General features: G+C 40.8%; 1 protein-coding gene across 7 annotated transcripts in view; it reads left to right on the top strand.

The window, feature by feature from the left end:
• Positions 1-23,247, top strand: part of ENPP2 (ectonucleotide pyrophosphatase/phosphodiesterase 2) — a 110,412-nt gene that overhangs the window by 59,230 nt on the left and 27,935 nt on the right. For 5 of the 7 annotated variants that reach the window (XM_084748266.1, XM_084748267.1, XM_084748265.1 and 2 more), the window contains exons 9-15: positions 790-845; positions 5,764-5,829; positions 6,633-6,705; positions 13,138-13,246; positions 18,644-18,769; positions 22,193-22,224; positions 22,986-23,113. In XM_084748266.1, the coding sequence (XP_084604392.1) occupies positions 790-845; positions 5,764-5,829; positions 6,633-6,705; positions 13,138-13,246; positions 18,644-18,769; positions 22,193-22,224; positions 22,986-23,113 (590 nt within the window). Of the gene's footprint in view, positions 1-789; positions 846-5,763; positions 5,830-6,632; positions 6,706-10,954; positions 11,111-13,137; positions 13,247-18,643; positions 18,770-22,192; positions 22,225-22,985; positions 23,114-23,247 lie in introns of all 7 variants that reach the window. The other 2 variants (XM_084748271.1, XM_084748270.1) reach the window with 1 other exon arrangement.

Raw genomic sequence — 23,247 nt, 5'->3', positions numbered from 1 at the left:
TCAGGCTGCAACGGTGCAAAGCTTGGCTTCTGAGCTCCTTTATCCTCCGCTTCTCATCAACACGACTGAGAGAGAAGTAAAGAAATCTCACTGTGTATCCTAGGCTCATCCTCTTGCCTCAGACTCCCCAGTACTGGGGTTGCAGGCATACCTCAGTCGCTGGTTTAGGGAGAATATTTAAAATTATTCATGAAATGTTTCATTCACCCAACTTATCCTAGAAGCTTCTCCCCAGAGCCCCAGTTACTAAAAAGAAAAAAAGCTAGATGAACATTATAGAAAAAAATAGATTTAAAAATAGTCTTTTTGGTTCTTTTCTTCTCATTCATCTAGTTTAAAGTCAAACAGGACAAGCTAGACTTAAGGATTCTGACATCTGGGTACCAAATTGGGATTCTGTTCCATAAGGCTGACAGTCGTAAAAGAAACATATGGTGTACCCTGCATCCTTTGATGAGCAGAATTCTGCCACATAAGAAATGCTTAAAACAATTATCAGAAAAGACAGGTATAGGAAAGAGAGACTTTGGGCATGAAATAGATTTTTCAAAAGTCAGTAGCATCGCAGCAAAGCTTTTTTGAGAACTTTTGCAGAATATGTATTGAATAACATTTATGGAAATAATGAGTCTGACTTCCAGATGTGAAAAAAAAAAAGGTTGGAAATATTGTGAATTTTATGGTGGGCATGAGTAGAGTATAACATATCAGATCTGATGTATTTTAGTCGTTTTCTTCTTTGATGAGAACTCAGGACATATTAAAAGCCTCTTATATTTTCCTCATTAGCTATGGATTACAGCCACCAAGCAAGGGGTGAGAGCGGGAACATTCTTCTGGTCTGTGTAAGTCACCTTTATTTTGTCAATGTTTATAAAATTACAGCTATGGTTCACTTTATGGAACATCAGTTTAGTCAACTTCATTTTAGCTAAATGAAACATTTCATATTTATGAGGATTTATTGATTCAAAGATAACATTCAATGCATTCTTTTTCCTCAGTTTCTTTCTCTCTCTCCCTTTTTACTTCCTTTTTTCACCCTCTCTTCCTTCTCTATCTCTACTCTCTTGTTCCATCCTTTAGTTAACAATAACTGGCTCTTTGACCTACCCTTTAGATCTTTTATCTTGTTAACCTTTATTTTGGCAACTTTTTATCCAGGAACGTGTGATATTTTAGAGTATTGCTGTAGCTTCAGTTATCAGTCTTTATAAATATATTTACAACTGTGCTTTGTATGTATTTATTTATTTTGATTCCCAACTTTAAATACATAGTATAGTCTCAGGCAGCTGGGGAGCTGGTGGGGGTAGTCTAGGTTTGGACTACAGTAGACCAGGGTGGGGGAAACCTGCATTTTACCTCTATTGGCCACCAGCCTTCTCAAATTCCCCCAGTAAGAATATGGATCTGTTCATCCCTTCAGAAGTAACTGGGGAGTAATAATTGATGCTTTCAGTCACTCAGATGTAATTTACCTCATAAAATTGGCAACATGTTGATTATTTTTTTTATGGCTTGCTAAATAAGAAAAGGAATCTGTTTAGACTTTCATGGGGATTTTAATCTCCGGTGTGATGTTCTTTCCGTCTTTTGTTTTTGCTTTTTCCAACCACCTAACGCTCTTTCCATGTTTGTTTTTTATGCTTTTAATAAAAAACCCTGACTGCTCTATTAGCAGCAGTGTGCTGAGATCAATCACAGATTCAAAATGATGTTTCCTTTTGACTCCAAATTCAGGACTGGAGGGTAGCCTCTTCGGATTCGAAGGGTCCAGCCGAAGTTAGTTTGGGTGCTCTGAAGCTGAGACGGGTGTCCTGTTAGAAGTAGTCTTTCTTTTCTCTTTTAGAGCGGTTCCTGAGGAGAAGTAAGTATGGTTATATTAGAGCTGATGCTGCGCAGTGTAAGTGGCCTCTTATTTACCAAATTACTCTTCCACAGCTGAGATTTTTTTTTTTAACCCTTGGCTCTCACGGATGCAGATGGGAATTCTGCAACTCATTCGCCCAGCAGAATGGAGAGGAGCCAACAACATAATTAATACTTAGTCCTCACCCTTACCCCCTACTCCCCCCAGGGACTGCTGCAAAGCTTCCCTGAAAAGGCTCAGTGTTCTGCCTTTGAATGACAATTTTCTCCACCCATTTGAAACCACTTATAAGAAGGTGGCTTTTGTGTGCTCCCAAGATGTCTTCCCTTCTCTAGCTATTCTTTTATCTCCGTGCCCTGGAAGTGAGCAGGCTCATTGACTTCTTACCCCCACCTCTTTGAAGCCTTTTTATAACTTTATAAAATATGATCAGTCTTCTTGTTTTTACAGGGAATATATATCAAGGGAATCTACATATATCCATTTTGAAGGAAAAATTTAAATTTAAATAAAACCAGATCCAAACCATAGGTTTAGACTTTAAAGGCAGTCTTTTTTTTTTTTTTAAACATGGTTCTGTATTGCAGTCTAGAATTTTATTCCTGAGTCTTAAATGATAGTATTTAATTTCAAAATCATCCCCAGCTGACACCGTACTGCATGCTTTTATTTCAATTCCTTCTCAGAGGCAGTAATTCCCATTATACATACATGTTTAAATTGAATATAATCCTAGTTCTGCTACTTATGTGGCTACTGACCTTGGGCATATAATTGGCTATCTCAACAAATCAATGTTCTCATCTTCAAACAGGAATTATAATAAGAGTTCTGTGGAGATAGAATGAGCTAACATTTTTTTTTTAGTGCTTCATTAGAGTCTTTAATATAGAGAGAACAGCCAATAACTGATAATGGTTTTTTATTCTCAGCATCTCTTTAAATACTGACTAGACAATGTGGCCCCTTACCACCAAGCACTTCATTTAGTCCTTCATTTTCCATTTTTTAGTTTGTTTGTTTGTTTGTGACTGTGTCTTATGTATTTGGTCTCAAGATTCATTCTTTGCCAATCAGTGGTGCTGAGGACAATGACACATGTCCCATTTTCCTTGCTACTTTGACACTTGTTGCCCTTGGACAGGTTATTTGTAACTCTCTGCCCTGTGTTTTAGATACTAACAGCTAAGGGCCATATCTTTTTTTAATCTGTGAAGTTATTTCCAAAGCACATAGAAAATTGTCCAAGTCCTTGCTTAAGGGATTAGAACATTAAGACTTAAAATTGTTAAATGTTGTGTTCAAGGTCATACTCAGGCTGGACTCTAGACTCCTCATTGCTGCACACACACACTAGAAGGGGGGAGCTTTTACTTAAAAAAATGATAAAATAATTCTGATTTTCCATCCCAATTAGAGGGAGATGATGTCTACTAGTCTTCTTCATGAGAGAATCTTGTATCTTTGTGTTTATACATGGATCTTAGTCGTAATGTACCTTTAATATACTTTTCATGAATGAATGTATCCTTTCTACAGAACTAGAAATACATCACATAATTATATAAACTAGACTTTTTCTTTTAAATGTTTTTCTTAACTGTTTTAACTCTTTGATAGTTTCATATGTTTTGATACTATTCACTCCTCACCTCTTCCCCTACTTCCTTCCAGATTCACCCTATCTTCCCACCTACCAACCCACCAAGTCCACCTGATGCTATTGATGCTGCCCTTGTACTCATGAATTTGGGACCATCTGTCCCAGCACAGTTGATCTACCAGAGGTCACAACCTCAGAGAACTGACTCTCTCACTCAGAGGCTGTCAACCTTCAGTAGCTCCTTGGTTAGGAGTGGAGGCTGGCAAGCTCCTCCCCCTTCATGCTACAACATCGATTGGCTTGACTGTTATAAAACTAGCACTTTCCTGAACTCTTTCTATGAGCCAGGAACACTTTTAAAGAATGCTACATACATCATCACCTTAAAGCCTTCCAAGAACCTTATGAGATAGGTACTGCTACTAGCATTTTGCACAGGCATCAAAAGATAGGTACTTTGTCAAAATCTCATCTCCAATGCTAATAGGAGTTAGGATTCAACCCCAGGCATTCTGCCTTCCAGGCTGGTGTCTTTGATTCTTTAATGTTGTTCATGTAGCAAGGATGTTAAAGAGTGAGCATTCTGACCTTGACATGTGTTCTGTCACATTGTATTTCTCCACTGATGTCAGGAGAAGTATGATAACACACACACACACACACACACACACACACACACACACACACACACACACACCAGCTTTCAGGTAGGCAAAGGAATAAAATAACATGAACAGACTGAGGCACTGGCTCTTTTTTTTTAATAAGTTAGGAAATAATTTAAAATATGCAATTAAAATGATTTTGTTCAGACACAACAGATTTCTAAGGCTAACAGATTCCTTAAGTGATTAATCTGGCTTTGCTTAGTCTATTGCAATTTCATTTATAGGATGCACTAAGAAGGGCCAATATGTTTACAGCAGGATTTCTTTTATAGTAAGCATGGTTTTCTGGTGTTGGAGGGCATTTCTAGACAGAGAGAATTCTGGGGCAGTGTCAGATCCTGAGAGGAGAGCTCAGTGGAGCTGGTGGGGTGGGTGGTGATGGCAGGCACAGAAAGAGGCTTTCCAGCCCTAGTCATTTACCTTGTTTGGGAGGATTTATCTTTTCCCTAGCTATCTTGTTGATATTCCCTGAGAGCAAAGGTTTCAATGGTGTACCCAATAATTTTCCTCACCATGATGAAACTAGTGTAAGCTTGCATTCATCATGAATTAGCCTCTACAGTCTGGTCTTAGAGCAAAAGAACATGCTGTGTTCCTTGTTGGGGAAAAAAAAATAAGCGATTCTTTCTCAAGTCATGCTATTGCTTAGCTTGCTAACATCCTTATAGATCTTAGCCCAGGGTAGTGTCTTGTGTTAGCCAAGAGCTCCTAATCCTGTTGCCAGGCCCAGGGTAATTATTTTCAACAGAGGAATGGTAATTTAAACACAAACGCCATTGTGGATGAAGATTATACCCCTTTCTTCAGTCTTATAATTATATGTGCCTGCTCTTGATGGATTTTTATAAAGCTAGAAGAAAATGTCAGTTACCTTCACTAACCCATTATTTTATAGAAGAGGAACTTAAAGTTTGGGTTAGATAATGTTTTCAAAAATCATAGCTATTGGAAGGCAGATGGATATCTAACTGTGATCATTAATAAAATAAGATTTATTTTTATTTTTGAAAATAATTTTTTTAAGCACTGGCTATATGTTAGGCACAGTGTGTGGCCCTTCCTTGATTTATTTCATTTCACTCTACAACTCAGTGTGTGGACATCTTTGTTGTTGTCATTACTGTTCTGGTGGGCACTCTGAGGCTAAGAGGGGTCCAGGGACTTAGTCCCATAGAAGTCATATTGCCAACAAGAGGCAGATGATTGAAGCCTTCTGTCACAGCAAAAACACTGGCTTTCAAGCCAGGATCCTTTTTGCTTGTAGCAGTTTCTGGTCAAGAAGATAGGTCATGAATTTGGAGTTTCCAGTCTAGTCATTCAAAGGAGGGGTTGAGCAATAAAATAGGTTGGGGGTGAAAAGGAAGTTTAAACACTAATCCCAAAGAGGGCCCTTCACAGCAACTGAGTAGAAACAGGTGGTGAGGGAGGGAGAGAGAGAGAGAGAGAGAGAGAGAGAGAGAGAGAGAGAGGAGAGAGAGAAGAGAGAAGAGAGAGAAGGGGGAGAGTGTCAGGAGACAGAGAGAACTCATTGGTTTGAGGGATAAGAGAGAAGCACTTTTTGGGCTTGAGTTTGTGGAAATGCAACCTATGGATTTGCTTTTGCTTTTACGCCCCTACAGGACCATCCCTCATGAGCGGAGGATCCTAACCATTCTACAGTGGCTTTCCCTGCCAGACAACGAGAGGTATTTGTCCTTGTCTGTCCTTTTCTTTCTTCATTATAGTTCCGTCTTGGGTTACACCCGGACAAGACACTAGATGGCCTGTGACATAGAAGCATAGCCAAGGATTTGTGCATTATTTCCTTAAGAAGGTTTGAGTTGCCGGGGACCATATAATTACACAGATTACCCTAGCTGCCAATCCTGGAAAATTCAGCAGACCTGGGCTGAGCTGTAGGCTTTGATAAAGGAATCGATTGTCAGCATCTCAGGACTGAAAGGCATTACCCTTGAGTATAGGCAGTTTTTTCAGGCTGCTGGCTGCAAGGCCTGTGGCACCAGTCACCACTGTATTTGCTATGTAAGGATCAGAGTCCCCAGTGATGCTCAACTGTTTTCATTGTGACTTTCAATGCTTTGGTGTGGCACACGTCAGCTACCACAATGGGGAGTGGTGTGGAGGTGTAGAGTGATGGGTGAGGAAGTCATAGAAAGTAAAAGTTTCCCATTGTAATACTAATAGTGGGTGTGAGACTAATTAAACTCGAAGGATGTTGCTTTTAAATTAATTCTTTTAGGCTAACATTCAAATTGATGGATTTCATTACAGCGTTTGCATGTACTTGTGTTACTATGCTTTGCTTTCTCCTACTTCCTTCCTGTGTGACCTCTAGAGCCCTTGAAGGGTTTAGTATGTGTGTGTGTGTGTGTGTGTGTGTGTGTGTGTGTGTGTGTGTGTGCGCGTGTGCGCGCGCACGCGCGCGCATGCTCGTGACATGGATTGCTCTGTGTAGCCTGGGGTTGACTCTGGTCTGATTTTCCCGCAGGCCTTCAGTTTATGCCTTCTATTCCGAGCAGCCTGATTTCTCTGGACACAAGTATGGCCCCTTTGGCCCTGAGGTTAGTAGCTTATCATCTGTCTGAGGAGAACCCATGTTCCTAGGCCATCCAGTATACAAAGCCTTCAAAGCCTCGGAGTTTTCAAACCCAAAAGACATGAACATTGTCAAATAATTTGTAAAACTTAGACTAAAAGTTTTTTTTTTTTTTTTTAAAAACCCTTAAATGTATTTGTTCCTATTACCCGAACTTTATTTCAGATTGTGTTATGGGGAATAGGGGAAACTATAGCCTTGAAGGATGACGTCAGCAGAACAATGTGAACATTTGGCAGACGGCATCTAAGAAACCTCTGATACACATGATAACACAACTCAGTTTTAACTCCCTTAACGTGAGGTCACAGCTCACACAGGGGAAGTCATCTCCCAGGCCCCAGTTACCTTATCATGATTAACCTGACATATGGTGCAGCGGAGATACATTTTATGGGGTATTTGCACATAGATGTTCATATGGTGAAACCACAAGCATTCCCTAAGGTAAAGTGAGTTCTTAAAATGAGCGAGATGCTGCACTGGAGGCATGTGGAAGCAGAGCTGGTCACACCCTGGTGACACCCGTCCCAGTAGAGTCTAGTGTTGGCAAGGTACAATTCACTGTAACTTCCTGTCCAGGAAACAATTGTATATTACTGGTCTTTCATTTACTTAAAATGGAATTCTTCCTATTTCTGTGTCAGTGCACATCACTTGAAATATGTTAAAGGCTACACATCAAACTTTTAAAATATTTTAAATGTTTTTCATTTTTCTTCATGGGGGAGGGGAGACACAGAGGTCACTGCAACAATGTAGACACCAATTTTGAGCTGAGAAAATTATTTTAAAAAGTCTTTGTTGATGGATACCATCTCTAGTTCTCTGGAAGTTCATGGGGGCACAGTTGCTCTAATTAAATCCACTGTGTTGAGCAAAAGGCCATGCAAAAGATGCAGATAAATTTATCTTGATTGACTCAGTTCTAAACAAATTGCCCTGTGTCTAAACAAAGTCACCAAATACTAAAAAGCCATAAAGATTTCTGAATGCGTTAACATCAGTTCAGTGGCTGATGAATTTTTTTAAGCACTAGAAACTAATAACTTTGTGCAACCTTTCATAGTTTGTCTTAAATCATGGAAGTCATAGAAATCTGAGACTATTTTTCTCCTTTTGATGGTTAAGCATTATTCTGTGATTATGAAATACAAATGATAAGATAAACATGAAACACAAAAAGCAAGGATGGCTGTTTTATCTTTGGGCAGACTTTCTTTGAGATTAATCTAAGATGAACTGAAGGAACCAGATTTTATTAAAATGTTAAAAAAAAATCCACCCCACTAAATACCTAACTAGTTCCATGTGCTCTATTAAAAAGGTCCAGCATTGTCTGAATAATAATATCCTTTCAAAGAAAAACCAGGACCTGGTATTGTTATAGGCCCTCTTTTGAAAGTTGAGGCGGGTACTCAAAGAGGTTTTGAGGCTGCTTAAGTTCCTTGGTAAGTGGAAGATTTGCGTTAGACTCTCCGACCGTGAACCTTCCCACAGAACCAACTGACCTTCCCACAGAACAGGGGATCAGGGAAGCTACCCATCAAGAACTGTGTTCAAATTATATGAAACATCACTTACGTGGTAAGAGCCCACTCTTAGCAGGACACCTGAGGCATACCACATTTGATACCTTAAATCCTATGGCTTAGCTGTAAGTACTCTTTTCCAGGGACATCTATGGGTCCGTGATATGTGTGGTTTTGTTACAGCTACCTTGTGAAAGCAGATGTATTTTTGATTAAGAACCAACCCAGTTGTTTTGAAATGCTGAGCAATGACTCAGAGAAGCAAAGTGTTGAGTGCTTTAATTTCATATAATGATGGTTTCTATGTCCATAATTACTTATAAACATGCAAGCCCCCCCCCCCCGACTCCTGGGGTATTCTTGAATTAAGAATTTTAAGTATTCTCATTATGTTTTTTTCAGTATTAATACTTCTTACAGTTGGCGTTTCTCCTGAGCTGCTGGGTAAACATTATTAGTTGTTTGCCTTAGAGAATCTCATAGCATGACCACATTATTCCTAAAGAAAAGCACGTTTTCAGACTCTGCTATTTTCCATGTGGCTCTAAGAAACTTCTATAGAAACCAAGACAAAATAGTGTTGTGATGTTAAACTACAACTGAAGGAAGCCAGCAAAACCATCCTTGTATGATAAGCTGGATTGGCTCAAATATCTGCTTCTCAGAAACATATATGTGTAAATATAAACATCCATGTATCATCCCAGACCTGAAATGTGCATGAGAGCGCTCTCCACACTACATGAACCATTATTTTTAAGATACATAACTTCTTACGAATGACAAGAAAAGCACTTGTGTTTGAAATGATTCTCACTAGCAAAAGCATATGGCACAGTAAGATGAATTCAACTGAACTTTGTGGTTTATTTATTTGCTTAATGTCGAGTACGCTTGTTTTTCAGGGTGAGTCTCAAAAGCTATTATTAACTGAGATGGCCAAACACGGGGCTAACAGTTCCGAGGCACGGTGTTCTGCTCCTGGTTTCATAGTGTAATGGTGAATGTTCCAAATTATGCTTGCTTTTGATAATTGGCAAAACCTTTTTTTTTTTTATCCTCTTTGACCTATGCTTTGTCTGTGACCTTTTGTTCGGCTGCTCTTCTGGGCCTAGAGGCAGAGCTTTGGCTGGCTGGTCCCTCCCTTCAGATGGTAAAGAATCCTTCTGAAAAGCAGGGAAATTTGCGTGCCCCCCCCCTCCCGTTCTCTGAATAACCTCAGGCTAAAACTCCTCAATTCAGGCTGAAGTATGGCTGGACAGTGAAAACTTAGCTTTTCCCTACTTCTAACATCTGAAGAAGGAGAAACATGCCTTTGTAACGACTGGATGAAAACTCAGTCTGCTTAAACTCCATTTCTTCTGCTCTTCTAACCTGCTGCAACTGGAAGGGCTCTCTTTCGGCGTCTTTGGAATGTTGGAGTCTCTTGCGAATGGCGTAGAGTTTGATGGGCAGATGTGAGCGCTCGCGGAATGTACTCGGTGACCATGACCTGGAAAAACCCTCTTCCTTTTTCCTGCTCTTCTCATGGGGATTTGCCTAAACTAGAAGCATTAAAACCAAAGCAAACCAAACCGAAGTCTACAGGGCTGTGACTTTTGACTGCTCTGCGGGAGAGAAAGGATGAAACAGAGACAGAAGTGCTCTTGCAGTCGCTTGCCCTGGGAACAGAGCAACTGCATGGCAGATGTTCCCCCTTGGTTACACTAACACTGTTCCTCTTCCTGCCCCTGCCTGCAACCCAATGGCTCTTGGAACAGTCCTGCCAAGAGATAAGATAGCTAGGTAGACCGCAGGGCCTGCTGCTTTAATTCACCTTTGCACCATCAGCAAATCAGGGGCTGGTTTTCTCCAGCACCGGGGGGCTCTTCTGTTAGTTGGTGGTTAGATGTTACTGCTCTCTGGATTTCCAGACAATGCGTAGAGAACCACTGTTGCCTCCAGCAGGGAGCCAGCTTCCCATAACAAAAGTCTGAGTGAAGCCTTCCTCTCTCTACCTCGATGAAGAAATCCATGACTTGTCATATTGTATAAATTTTCCAAAGAGGATTTTTAAACACATAGTCCTGGGTCCTCTTTCCTGCTTGAAGTCCTGATGTGTAACAAGTTCATTCAGGACCAATGGGGGCTGCTTATTATTTCTATTTCATTTTGTCCTTGGTTGAACATGCAAGCTGAGAGCCCTCTGGTGTACTGATGATTGCACGTCTATGAGTTGCTGAATTGGAACACCTACACAAATCTCATTCTCATCATGAAGTGACCAAGTGACTTTGACTGCTTGGTTACAAGCTAGTGCTGAGCTACAGAGAGAACCTTTTGTATGTAACCAACGAGCAGTCTGTCCCCGGTGCAAGAATCATGGAGCTTGCCTTATGTCACTCTCAGATGGAGCCGTACACTGGCTTCTCAGCCCAAAGCAGCCCACATGACTAGATCCTCTTACATCACATTCTTGTGTCAGCAGTGAAGCTGCAACCACACTGAGACCCAGGTCAGAGGCCTCTCTCTATAGAGGGCCCCGAATCCCCTCTCCTCTCAATGTGTTCTCCCTTAAGGAGAACTTAGCTTTGCTAACTCAGACTCTGGGAACTGACCCCAGATGGGAAAGTATGAGCTTTATTATCTGGCCCAGAGGGACAGACGATTCCTGAGTACAGACATCTCTATCCGCCAGTACAGGAGGGTAGTTATGGCTCGCCTCTTACTCCGGCTAAAAGACCTAAGAGGAAAGTTGCCCCTAAGAGGAGACAGGAAAGACCAGTTGCTCCTCCAAAGAAAAGAAGAAGAAAATTACATAGGATGGATCATTATGCAGCGGAAACTCGTCAGGACAAAGTAAGTTTATCTACCGTTCCAAACCTCTGTGGCGGGCAAGTCTGGCTTGAAGGCTGCCTTTGGTGTCTTGGTTTGAAACCAGCCTGGGTAAGGTTTAGAACTGGTGCATTGTCCTTGGCTTTGAGTCCAGGGCCATTTGGTAATTCAGAGGTTAACAGGGATGTGAAGATGTCTTGCCCTCTCAATACCACAGGAAAAAAAGGAAAGGAGTCTTTTTATCTTCTTTAAAGTTAGTTGGCTGCACTTGGATGTCGCCATTTATGCTGAAATGACAGCTTTGAAGGCTGTTGGTTCTTCTTGAAAAAGAAAAAGTCACCATGATTTCTGCTGCTGCCTCTTGAAAAGCACCTCTGAAGCTAGTAGGGCAAGTCTTTTAAAGGCACTGTAGATGAGAACCCAGTGACAACACTCACTTCCCTTAGTGGTGTGCACTTCCTAACTTCAGCAGAGATCTTGTACGGATGAGAAAAGAGGGAGGCAGACTTGCATATTTTTCTCATAACGATAGTAAAAAATTTTACTTTTAACATTTCCATCTAAAAGAACCTTTGCTTATTCATTTTCTTAAAAACCTTCAAATTCCTCGGAGGCCGATTCTTCGTTGTGAACCTGATTGCTAAGACGTAGGTTCTGGATTTTACCTGAACTGTCCCGTTGAAGAAAGGAAAATAGCTCAGTGCCAAGGATAGACATGTGTTATGCATTTCGCGTTTCTATGTCTAGACATGGATCTTGGAGGACAGTGTGTTTCCCAGACAAATACCACTTAGTCTCACATCTGTTAGTCCCTTCAGGTTTGGTGGCACATCTCATTCTGCAGTTTTCAGTTGTGATGCGAAATGCTGACTCCTGTCATGAAGAAAAGAGGCCATCACCCTGTTTCTCAGATAAGGTGATACAGGGGAAGGTCTTGAATCATCCAAGAAGATTCAAAGGGCAGAAACCATTATTCATTTGATTGGAAGTGATGCTTGGGTCTCTTGTTTTCATGTTGGTAATTTGGATGTAAATGCGTGGTTGTTAGCTGAGATGCTTAGGTCTCTGTTTTCATGTTGGTTATTTGCATGTGTGTGGTTGTTAGCTGAGTTGTAAAATCCATGCGCACTACAGTGTTTCTCTGATATGAGGTTTCTTGAACATCTTTCCATTTTGTACCTCAGAGATGAGACAAGGAAGGCAATCCTTGGGCTTGAGTGTTCGGGACTCCCGTTGAAGCTACTGCAAGAGATGGCGGACTGAGTTTCTTGAGCTTTGGAAATGATTTCCAGAGCAGAGTTGGGACTTTGTATTTCATTAGCCTAGCTAGAACAAATTCTGCAGTTCATTTCTGTTTGTTAGGATTCTTGTCAATTCTTATTTAATCTGTTTGAAAACAATGACGTTGTCCCTAGGACAGCTTCATTTGCAGGTGATTGGTTGCTCTCTGAGGTTGACAGCTCTGGTCTTTGGAACAAGGGATAAATCCTGTTTTGTTAATGATGTTCTAATTCATTTCCCAGGAGAAGGTGATGGTTTTAGCCTCCAGTCTCTATGCTTTTGATTCCCTTGGCTGCTCTCTCTCTCTCTCTCTCTCTCTCTCTCTCTCTCTCTCTCTCTCTCTCTCTCTTCTCTCTCTCTCTCTCTGTAGTTCAAAATCTGGTGATTTTACACAAAGACCAAGGGCTTTCCACTCTCTGACTTTCTATTCACTCTTAAAACTCTTGGATTTACATAATACAGTTACATTTTAGAAAAGCCTTTTTGCGTCTCAAAAAGAATTTACCTTAATAATTTGTGACATTTTCACATCAAAATATTTCCAAAGGGATGGGAAGGGAGAACCTTTTATTCTCTCATGAGAATATACAAAGTACTTAGACTTTATTTCCATTAAAAAGAGGAAAATGGTGAGAAAACATTCCCTAGACAAAATTCTGCCTCTGGGCCAGAAGTTTTCTTTCCAGAATGTTCTAATGGTAGAAGATCTATGGAAACTGGAAGGTAAAAACACATAAATAGATATGTGAGGACTAACTTGCTTTTTACAGATGACAAATCCTCTGAGGGAGATTGACAAAACCGTGGGGCAGTTAATGGATGGGCTGAAACAACTCAAGCTGCACCGCTGTGTGAATGTGATCTTTGTTGGAGACCATGGTAAGGCTTCCTTTTTTTCTCTGCTATTAAGATACAATTTCACCAGGCTATGGTGGCACACACCTTTAATCCCAGCACTTGGGAGGCAGAGGCAGGATCTCTGTGAATTCAAGGCCATCCTGGTCTACAGAGACTCTGTCTCAAAACACCAAAAGTAACCAGCCAAACTAACTAAAAAGATAAAAATTTCCCAGGGGTTGAGAAAAGGAACCCCTGCTCTCTGAAACCAAAATTCTGTTCTTAAATTCTTCCCTTTCTTCTTCCTCTTCCTTCTCTTCCTCTTCTTTCTCTCTTCCTCCTCCTCCTCTCCTCCCCTTCAGGATAGGGAAAGAAATTAGGTCATAATACAAATGTTGGAAAGACCCAGGCATTTCTAGCATCTCATGTTTTTTGTAGGAGAAGCATTGATACAAAAATCTGTCTCCTATTAAAGTGTTGCAGACAGCTAACACATGATATGAATGACTTCCTCTGTGAGTTCAACATCGCAGGTGATGGTCTCCTGCCTCTGTGAACCACATATCCAAAAGAAGCCCACAGAGTTTGTGTATAATTCTAAATACGTAAAAGAAGCAAAGATTCATGGGTCTTGTCAAAGATATGACATTTAAGTCAAATGGTTTCCTGGAGCTCTCTGCTGGGATTCAAGTTCCAAATCAAGGCTTCATACCAGAAGACTCTTATTAAGAGAAAGGATCAGAGCCTGGAGTGGTGTCACACGTCTTTAATCTCAGCACTTGGGGAGGCAGAGGCAGAGGCAGAAGGATCATTGTAATTTTGAGGCCAACCTGGTCTACAATGTGAGTTCAGGACGCCAAGGCTACACAGGGAAACCCTGTTTCAAAAGAGAGAGAGAGAGAGAGAGAGAGAGAGAGAGAGAGGATCAGTGCAGTCAGTGCCCTGTTCTCCCTCCCTCCCTCTCTTCTGCCTTTTTTCTCCTCCTCCTTCTCTTCTGTCTGTCTGCCTGCTTGTCTGTCTGTCCCTATGTAGCCCAAGACATCTCAAACTTAATGATTCTCCTTAGCTTCCCGGCTGCTGCGATGGTAGGTGTCTACCACCATACCATCATAGGAATGGTTTCTATAAAATGATTCTTAAATTTAAAAAAACATTATTTTTTTTCTTTTTTTCTCATGAGCAATTTTTGAGGTGATTGAGAGCTCATAAAGATCATATGATTATAGTGCTAAGGGCCTCAGGGAACATTTAAAAAATATATATATATTATTCATCCCTCCCTTACAGTCTCCCAGATCCAACCCAACCTCCCTACCTCCCACTCCCTCCCATCCTATCCTTGTGGGTTTTTTTTTCATAACTCACTACATGTAATTTGTGCTACCCTGTGGGCCCATCTATTGGAGCATGGTAGACTTACCAGGGGATATGTCTTTAAGCAAGCCTGATTCTTCCTCCCTGAGAACTCATCAACTGTCAATAGCTCTTGAGTTAGAATGGGGTCTCATGATTCCTCCCCCACTCATAATGGAATTGTCTGTCTTGATCTTGTGCAGGCAACCACAGGCGTTATGAATGTGTGAGTACAGTGGTCCTATCCAGAAGGCATTCTTCTAGTTTTGCTCTGACTTCAATCACTAGCTCTTAGGTTCTTTCCACCTTGTCTTCTGCAATGGCCACAGAGCCTTGGGGAAAGGGTTGTGATATAAATGTCCCATTTATAGCTGAGCACTCCACCGACATGTCTTTTCTGCATTCTGGCAAATTGTTGAGTTTCTGCATTAACTGTTGTCCATTGCACACAAGAATATTCTAATGAGGTCTAAGAGCTGGACTAATCTATGGATGTTGAAATACAAATTTAGAGGGCAGTTGGATGCTTAGTTAAGTCATAATAGTCCCCTTAGCTAAATAGCAGTAGGTTTACTCCTGAGGCTTGTAAGCTAATCAGTCATGCTTTCTTGGCCAGATTCATAGTACCAGGCATGGGCTTCTTACTATAGAGCAGGACTAAAATCCAGGCAGAGGGTGATTGGTGACCCTTGTAACATTCATGCCACGATTACATTTGTGGATCATCTTGCCACACTGGGCATTGTAGTTCATAACATTCACACTTGAGTAAGACTATTGATGACTTCTTAATCCCAACAGTCTACATATCATCTTCTGATACTATGAGATTTAGCTAGCAGCCTGGGGGCTTCATATTCATTGCCAACTTAGTTTTCAGAGAGCATTTTTATTCACAGACATGCAGACTCAGTTCTAGAGAATGCCACCTATGTTCTGAAACTCTCAAACTGTAAAGTGTAAGAATAACCTTGGAATTTGGGGCCTTTTCCCTTTTAGTAGAGTATAAAAAAAACTTCAAAGTTGCTTGACTTCTTGGCTGTTCTGTTATAACAGTGAATTTCCCTAGTTATATTTTGGCCCCTGAAATTTTATTTCCAGGGCATTCTAGAAGATCTGAGAAACTGGGGTAAAGGGTGGGTTTTGTGGATGCTAACTTGCCCCCTGAGTGGATTGAATGATGCCCTCTGTAAGTTCGTTCGCCACTGGTTTGGCTTAGTGGAAAGCTGCAGACAGGGTGGAAATTGTGAGCATGTGACACTAATTCAATTCAAGTTGCCCAGAAGTGTGGAGAGCATTTGCTCACATGCTAGAGGCAGACATTTACGAAGTAGATGGTCCCAGTGAGTCACATGTCAAACCACCACAAATGTCGCACACAGATTTCTCAATGTGCAGATTGCTAAAATGAATGGGTCCATGGTTCTAGAAAGTTCTTTATTGAAAGGTAGCTTGCCTACTGTTTCGAGCCCCGGGCTTTGACAGAATGAATTTCAGCGAAGCTCAGCTTACACGATGATTCTTAAGAACCTTTGATGCTGTGTGTTATTTACCCCAGCAAATCTCAACTCCCTCATCTGAAAAATGAAAACGCTGGCTTCACACATGTGAAGTCAGCCTGGACGGGAGGGGAGGAGATATTAGAACAACGCTGGGCACAGTCAACCTGAGGGGCTCTACCACCAAGGGAGATTGCTCAGTGTTGGAACTGCAAAAGTGAATGTGTTAAAACGGAACAAATTGAGGATTCTTTTCATCTTCCATTCATCTACTTATGGAGATTTTTCTTTTTGGGGGACAATGTTTTACTAGAACACATAGCTGTTCATTATTTTAACTTTTCCTCCTGGAAAATTTCCATGTTAAAAGAAAAGACATATGATTGTGTTATGTTCAACTTTGTTTTATTCTTCTTCATTCAAATTGATACTAAGAAATTTATAAAAAGAGGACCACTGAGATGTTTCAGTGATTAAAGGTGCATGCCATGTGAGCCTGGTGACTTGGATTTAATCCCTGGAGCTGTTAAAATGGTACAAAGAGAGAACTGACTCCATCAAGTTGTCCTCTGGCTTCCACATGTACAATGTGTCACCCTCCATTGTGAATACACATAACAGTAATAAATAAAATTTTAGAAAGAAAATAAGAGATTGATCTGGGACTTCCAGAAGTGATAATGTGAATTCTACTAGCTCTGGAACACTCTGGATTATATTTCTTTACTCTAAAAACCTTAAGATCCTTCACAGAATCATTTACTTTCCCTGTTAGAGAATATTAACAGACTAGATTGTACAAGGCAATTCCGTGGTCTCTCTTGCTCCCAGGAGAATATGTTCCATGGCTCCTAGTAGATGCCTGAGACTGAAGATAGTACTTAACCTTGTATGTCTGTCCTTTCTGATATACTTGTAATTATGATAAGATATAGCTTAAAAACTAGGCATAGATAACCATTGAGATGTAACAAGAATAAATTAATAAAGGAGAAAAAAATAAAAAAAAACTAGACATAGTAGGAAATTAACAACAATCACTACTGATTAAAACCGTGTCAACTAGAATGTGCTGTAAAAAGGTATATGAATATGACTGCTCTTGGCTATTATGTGCACACATTTTCTAAAAGGATGACTTACATCTTGTGCAAAATGCGATAGGGGGCAACCGATCTCACTGTGCTATTTAGAATGGTAAGTTAAAATTTGTAAGTTGGAATTTTCCATTAATTTGCTTTAAATTATTGTTTATCAGAGATAACTAGAGTTTCAGAGAGTGAACCCATAGGTGTGGGGTGAAACCAGTTGCGGGGCAACCTCTGCACTGTAAATGTTCATTGTCTTGCATCAACTTGTGAACTCTAAAAAATATCAGTAGAAGTCTCTATGAAATTCAGATCGGTAGAGCTGGTAGAGTTCTAATGGTAAGGTTTAAATTACTTTTCAGAATATTGAAAATGTCCCCTGCTCTACAAGGCAGAAAACAAATTTGGGGGTGGGAGTGAATATCGATTGGTTAAAAAACGATCCTCCCTAGACCCTTTCTGTGTGGTAGATACTAACTTCCGGTTCCAATTATGTTGTTTTCAACTTGTTCTTGCACATTATTTTGGTTTTCAGTTTGGGTGGTCACTTGAAATGACTTTGCTTTTCTTTCCCTCATTTCTTGTTGCCAGTATTGTTTTGTCAGTAACACCCAAGGCCACCAGTGAAGATAGAGTGAGGACTGGAGATTATAGTCTTAAGACATGGAACATACTAGAAAAAGAAAGAGAGCAGAAATGGCATCTCTCTCTCTCTCTCTCTCTCTCTCTCTCTCTCTCTCTCTGTGTGTGTGTGTGTGTGTGTGTGTGTGTGTGTGTGTGTTGGTAGAGACCAGAGGCCTCAGATTCCCCGGGAGCTGGAGTTATGAGTAGTTGAAATCTGCCTGCCATGGGTACTGGGAATTGAACTCTGATCCCCTGTAGGAACAGTATGTGCTTTTAAACACCGAGGCATCTTTCCCCCCGCAGAACAACATTTTACAAAAGATGTGTAGAAGTGCATGTTTCAGTCATTTATGCCATCTTCTCTATTGCCATTCTGGGATCATATTCAAGCAATAGGGTCTATTTTCAAAGACTAATCTTCTTCATAATTACTGGCAATAATTTGTGTTTTTCAAAGATTCTTTTACATTTATTTATTTGAGAGAGAGAGGGTGGGCATCCATGTAGATTGGAGGGACAAGCACCCTTTCCCACTGAGCCATCTCACTGGCCTTCAAACATGGGTTTTGTCTTGCCCTTCTTGCTCAATAACTCAAAGTAATAGTTAAGGTGGCACATTTTCAACCTCGATTGCATGGAAGGTGATATGGCTAAATGGACATCTGGAGAAAGGTTATATAGACACAACTTCGAAACGTTACATTAGAACAATCCTAGTGGTGAGGTTCCTTTTTTCTAATTGAGTTGCTTAAATCTAATTAAAGAGATGTTAGAATGCCATCTTTAGGGTCTGTGTGAATTTTTTTTTTTTTTTTAGGATTTTAACTTTAATACTGCCTGACAGTACTTGTGTGTGTGCTTTTCCACCCCCATAGGAATGGAAGATGTGACATGCGACAGAACCGAGTTCTTGAGCAACTATCTAACTAATGTGGATGATATTACTTTAGTGCCTGGAACTCTAGGAAGAATTCGATCCAAATTTAGTAATAATCCTAAATGTAAGTTGGCTCTTGAGTTTTCTCATCTGATGATAAAAGACTTGTTATCTATGAGGACTTTGGACATTAACCTATATGTATTGTTTACAGTGCTTGGTTCCTGGCGTAGAACAACACTGACTAAGCATTTGCTCTTGTTTTTATCATGTGGAAATTGTGCTTAATTTGAAGCATGTTTAAAATATAAACATATATTTCTAGGGCAGCATTCTCCAGTTTCATGGGCAGGCTGGCTGGTCCCTGTGGTGACAGTAGAGTCTAGGGGTTGACAGAACCAACACTGGTGCCCTCAAGATTCCTAAGTGCTGTCTGAAAGGAAGTCCTTTCCTTTGGTCATCGTGATCTAGAGAAAGGACGGAAGCAAAAATACTGTGCTCTTAGAGCCAGTTAACTATTCTGAAAAATTAGAAATTGAAAAAAAAACCCTGGAAAAATTACGAGTCTTTGTTTTTCCTTGTTTAGCATGTTCAGGGTGTGATACGCCACGAGAATGAACTTCTAGCTTGTTTTGCTGCCATGTAGATTTTGAAAACTACATAGATCCTCTTTTCCATTCTTAAGCAAGTGTTTTCCATTGCATACGTTTACTATACTTGCTATTATGTCACATAAAGGCATTTTCAAATAAGTATATATATGTATATATATACACACACACACATATATACATATGTGTATATACTTGAAACATGCTACATTAAAACAGAACCTTCAGAATTATAAACCATTGACCTCAAGCTCAAAGCTTTGGAAACTTAACTTTTCCCTAAGTTTTTCCTAAGTCAATGCAAATGGCACCCATTCCAGGGCCAGCGTTGTAAAATCAGCAAAAATATTGATGTTTCTTCTTTTTTACCATGTGCTTTTCTATCCTTTGTGGCTAAGTATCTTTGCTCCCTTGGAGTGGATACGAGCCTTTATAATGGATATCTCTTTATGCATTTAAAGGTGTATGCAAAAGTTTGCATATCTATTCCAAAAAGGATTTCTGACATCAGTAAGTATAATGGGGAGACTGAATAGATGAGACACTTTGCTGGGGACCTGTGGAATCGCACTACCAATAGTGAGATATTTATGCTCTCCGTTCGTTTTGGGAGAGACGGGGGGCGGGGGTAATGAAGAGCACAGTGGTGACAATATTCTGTTGTTTACACTGCAGCTCTTCCAGGCTCTCATGGAGACAAGCCTCTTCAACACACTATGCCTCAGTGTCCTTGTGTATAGAATAAGGATTGTTGGGATGACTGAATAAGATATTATGCAAATGTAATTACATTGTATTTAATCTGTAGTCAGAGATATGTGTTGAGTATACAAATGAGGTTGTGGCCTTGTTATTGCTTCAGTGGATTATGGTCTAATCTTATTTAATATCCCTAGGATCCTTCTGGGATATGTATTGCCATTATCTTTAAGACAGTAGAAGTTAAGGGCAGAGAGAGGGTTGAAGGAGCTGGTTCAGAGAGTGACAGTAGGTGGCAGGGATAGGATTTAGAACCCTGATTAGTCAATTCTTTAAAAAAATTAAATTGCATTTCTTTATTGTGTTCATATATTATGTGTGTATGCACAGATGCACAACAGTGCCATGGGCCACAACATGTATGTGGAGGTCAAACTTGTGGGAGTTAGTTTTTTCCTTCCACTCTGCCCATTCTGGGAAGGAACCTCAGGTTGTCAGGCAAGGTGGCAAGTACCTTACTGGCTGAACCACTTGGCTGGCTCCAATGCTGAGCTTTAATCCCCACCCTCTCCTCACTGACAGTGGGTTTGGTAGTGTAAAAAGATGATGAACTCAGACTCGAAGGACTGGTGTCTCAAACAGATGCCTCTGGGATTTCCTAAGATTTTCCTGGGATGTGTCTGAGGATGAGGTTACCTTATAGTGTTGATTTCTCTAAACCTGCAGTTCTCAACCTATGGGTGGCGACCCCTTTTTGGCAAACATCTATCTCCAATAATACTTACATTGTGATTCATAACAGTAGCAAAATTATAGTTACTAAGTAGCAGTAAAAGTAATGTTATGGTTGGGGGTTGCCACAACAGGAGGAACTGTATTAAACGGTGGCAACATTAGAAAGGTTGAGAACTACTGCTCTACACTATCAAGACATAAATTTATTCTGTCTAGTCCCTGGGAAAGACTGATTCACAAGGCCAAAGGGCGTAGAGGTTCATAGCATGGCTGGCTCTAGTGTGCAAGTTTCCTTACCTTCTAAAACTAAGTGGCGGAGTGAGGACTCTAATGGCCGCTGTGTCATATCATTATGAATAACCAGAGAGAAAGTGCCCAGAGCTCTTAGAGAGAAATAGGTGCACAGCGTAGACTTGGTTATTATTGCCGGGGTTAGCTGCTTGCTGTCCATTAAATGCAGCTATTAAAACTCAAGTAGAATGGAATTTACCTTTTACCTTGGGCTTTCAAAGCTTTAGAACTAAGTTTCTAAAGGTCGTGTTTAGTGTGTACCTGTCTACTCCACTGGTACCCATGTTTTGCACAGATGGGAACAAGTGCTTTTTATTGTTATGGACAGATGTTTATTTAGCGCTTACGAAGCATCAAGCCCTGGGGACCACAGCAGTGAATGATGCACAGAAGGCCAGCTCCACTGATGTTCTGTCCCAGGGAGGGCTGCACTGGGAAACCTGGGTCTCCCCTGAGGAACATGCTTCCCTTTTTCCTGGCTCTATAATGACATATTGAAGTGTGCTTTCATTTTGAAAATAAAACAAAATCTGAACAGCCTACAATCTCTTTCTCCCCTCCTCCCCCACCGCACACAATAAGATCCAATACACGCACAGCCATCATTCACCTAGTTGGGCTTTAAGCTAATACCAAGTGTAGGCTGAGATAGTCTTTGTCTCCTGGTTGGGAAAAACAAACCAGCCAAACAAAACACCAAGGCAGCCGGTACACACACGTGAGCCTACAGCTGGAAAGGAACGTTCATCTGTGTAAAGGATCTGTGATATCACCACAGAAATGGCCCTTTTGCTGCATTATAAAGCTATCTTGCAATGAACGGCAGCTTGTTCCAAAGCATTGCAGAGAAGCAGGAAGTGACAACGAGAGACCCCCTAAAAATGGCCAGCTGAGTCCTTGACATGAAATTGCAAATCAACTGAAGTGAGTGCTCCATAGGAATCTGTTCGGCAAGCTTGAAGCAAGTTACCTAGCAGTACTCTTGTGCATCTTCCTTTCTAGATGACAAGCCCTGAATCTTGCTGGCCACATGGCTGCAGGATTTATGCCCTTGGTTAGTCGCCTTTATGTTACTGAAATAGTAAACACCTACACCCAAATACAAATCTGTTCAACGCTATTAAAAGGGATGGAAGCATTGAGCTTGTTTCTGTAAAAATCACTTCTCTCTGTGGTTATAGTTTGAAATCTTTCTCCCTTTCTCTGCACAGATGACCCTAAAGTCATTATTGCTAATCTCACGGTAAGTGTTGCAAGCCACCAGGCCTCTGCCTGCCCTTGGAACAGCTTTGACATGCTCATCTTCCCATGTTTGCCTTCCCCGTGGGTGGTTAGGAACATTTTTTTTTCACTGACCTGCAGTCTTGTGTATTTGTTCCCTTAAGCTTTCAAAACTTCTGGCCTGTGGTCAACCGTCGACTCCCCAATGGTTTTGGCCGTGATACAAACTGAGGCTTTGTTCTTATTAAGCTGAGAAGTATTTGCTCATGGTTAATCAGGTCTTTACTTACTCTCGAATAGATCTGTCCCCATCTTCTGTTTCCCTCCTGTCCCAGATGGGGACTTCAAAGCACCTGAGCATATCATCAGATAGGCCTGCCCATGTCTACCCATCACCTCCCACACTGCCTCCCACTCCTTGACTTGAGGTCGTTGGGAAAGGCCTTGAGTTTTGAACTGCCATCATTTTGGGGGTCAAGAGTTAGGGATTCATTAAAAATTCCTCATCCCCTCTGATAGCCTATGACTTATTTCTAAGGCTGTCTAACTCCCTGGGAAACTATTTGCTTTTAGCATCCCTTATTTAGTAGGGTGTAACAAATTCCATTTACTCACTAACCCTCTTTTAAGCTGGGCGCACACCGTTTTCACCTTTCTACAGATAGACTTTCTTCTTCTCCTCCTTCTCCTTCTTCTTCTTCCTCCTCCTCCTCTTCCTCTTTTTTCTTTTTCTTCTTCTTCGAAAATATCTTTCCATAAGACCAATATTCACTTATATTTCAGTGTAAAAAGCCAGATCAGCACTTTAAGCCTTACATGAAGCAGCACCTTCCCAAACGTTTGCACTATGCCAACAACAGGAGAATTGAGGATATCCATTTGTTGGTGGATCGCAGATGGCATGTTGCAAGGTAACACAGGGATTCTGTCTCTGTCTTTGTAAGCACCTCTTTAGCACCAGGAAATCTTTTAAGGTTCTTGGTCATCATTAAGCAAAGTCTGGGCTGGAAATCTTATTTCTGAAATTTTTGTGTAGTAGGGTAAG

This window comes from Acomys minous, assembly GCF_964271855.1.
Source record: "Acomys minous genome assembly, chromosome: 12".
Lineage (NCBI taxonomy): Eukaryota > Metazoa > Chordata > Mammalia > Rodentia > Muridae > Acomys > Acomys minous.
This window is presented reverse-complemented; position numbering and strand designations above follow the sequence as displayed.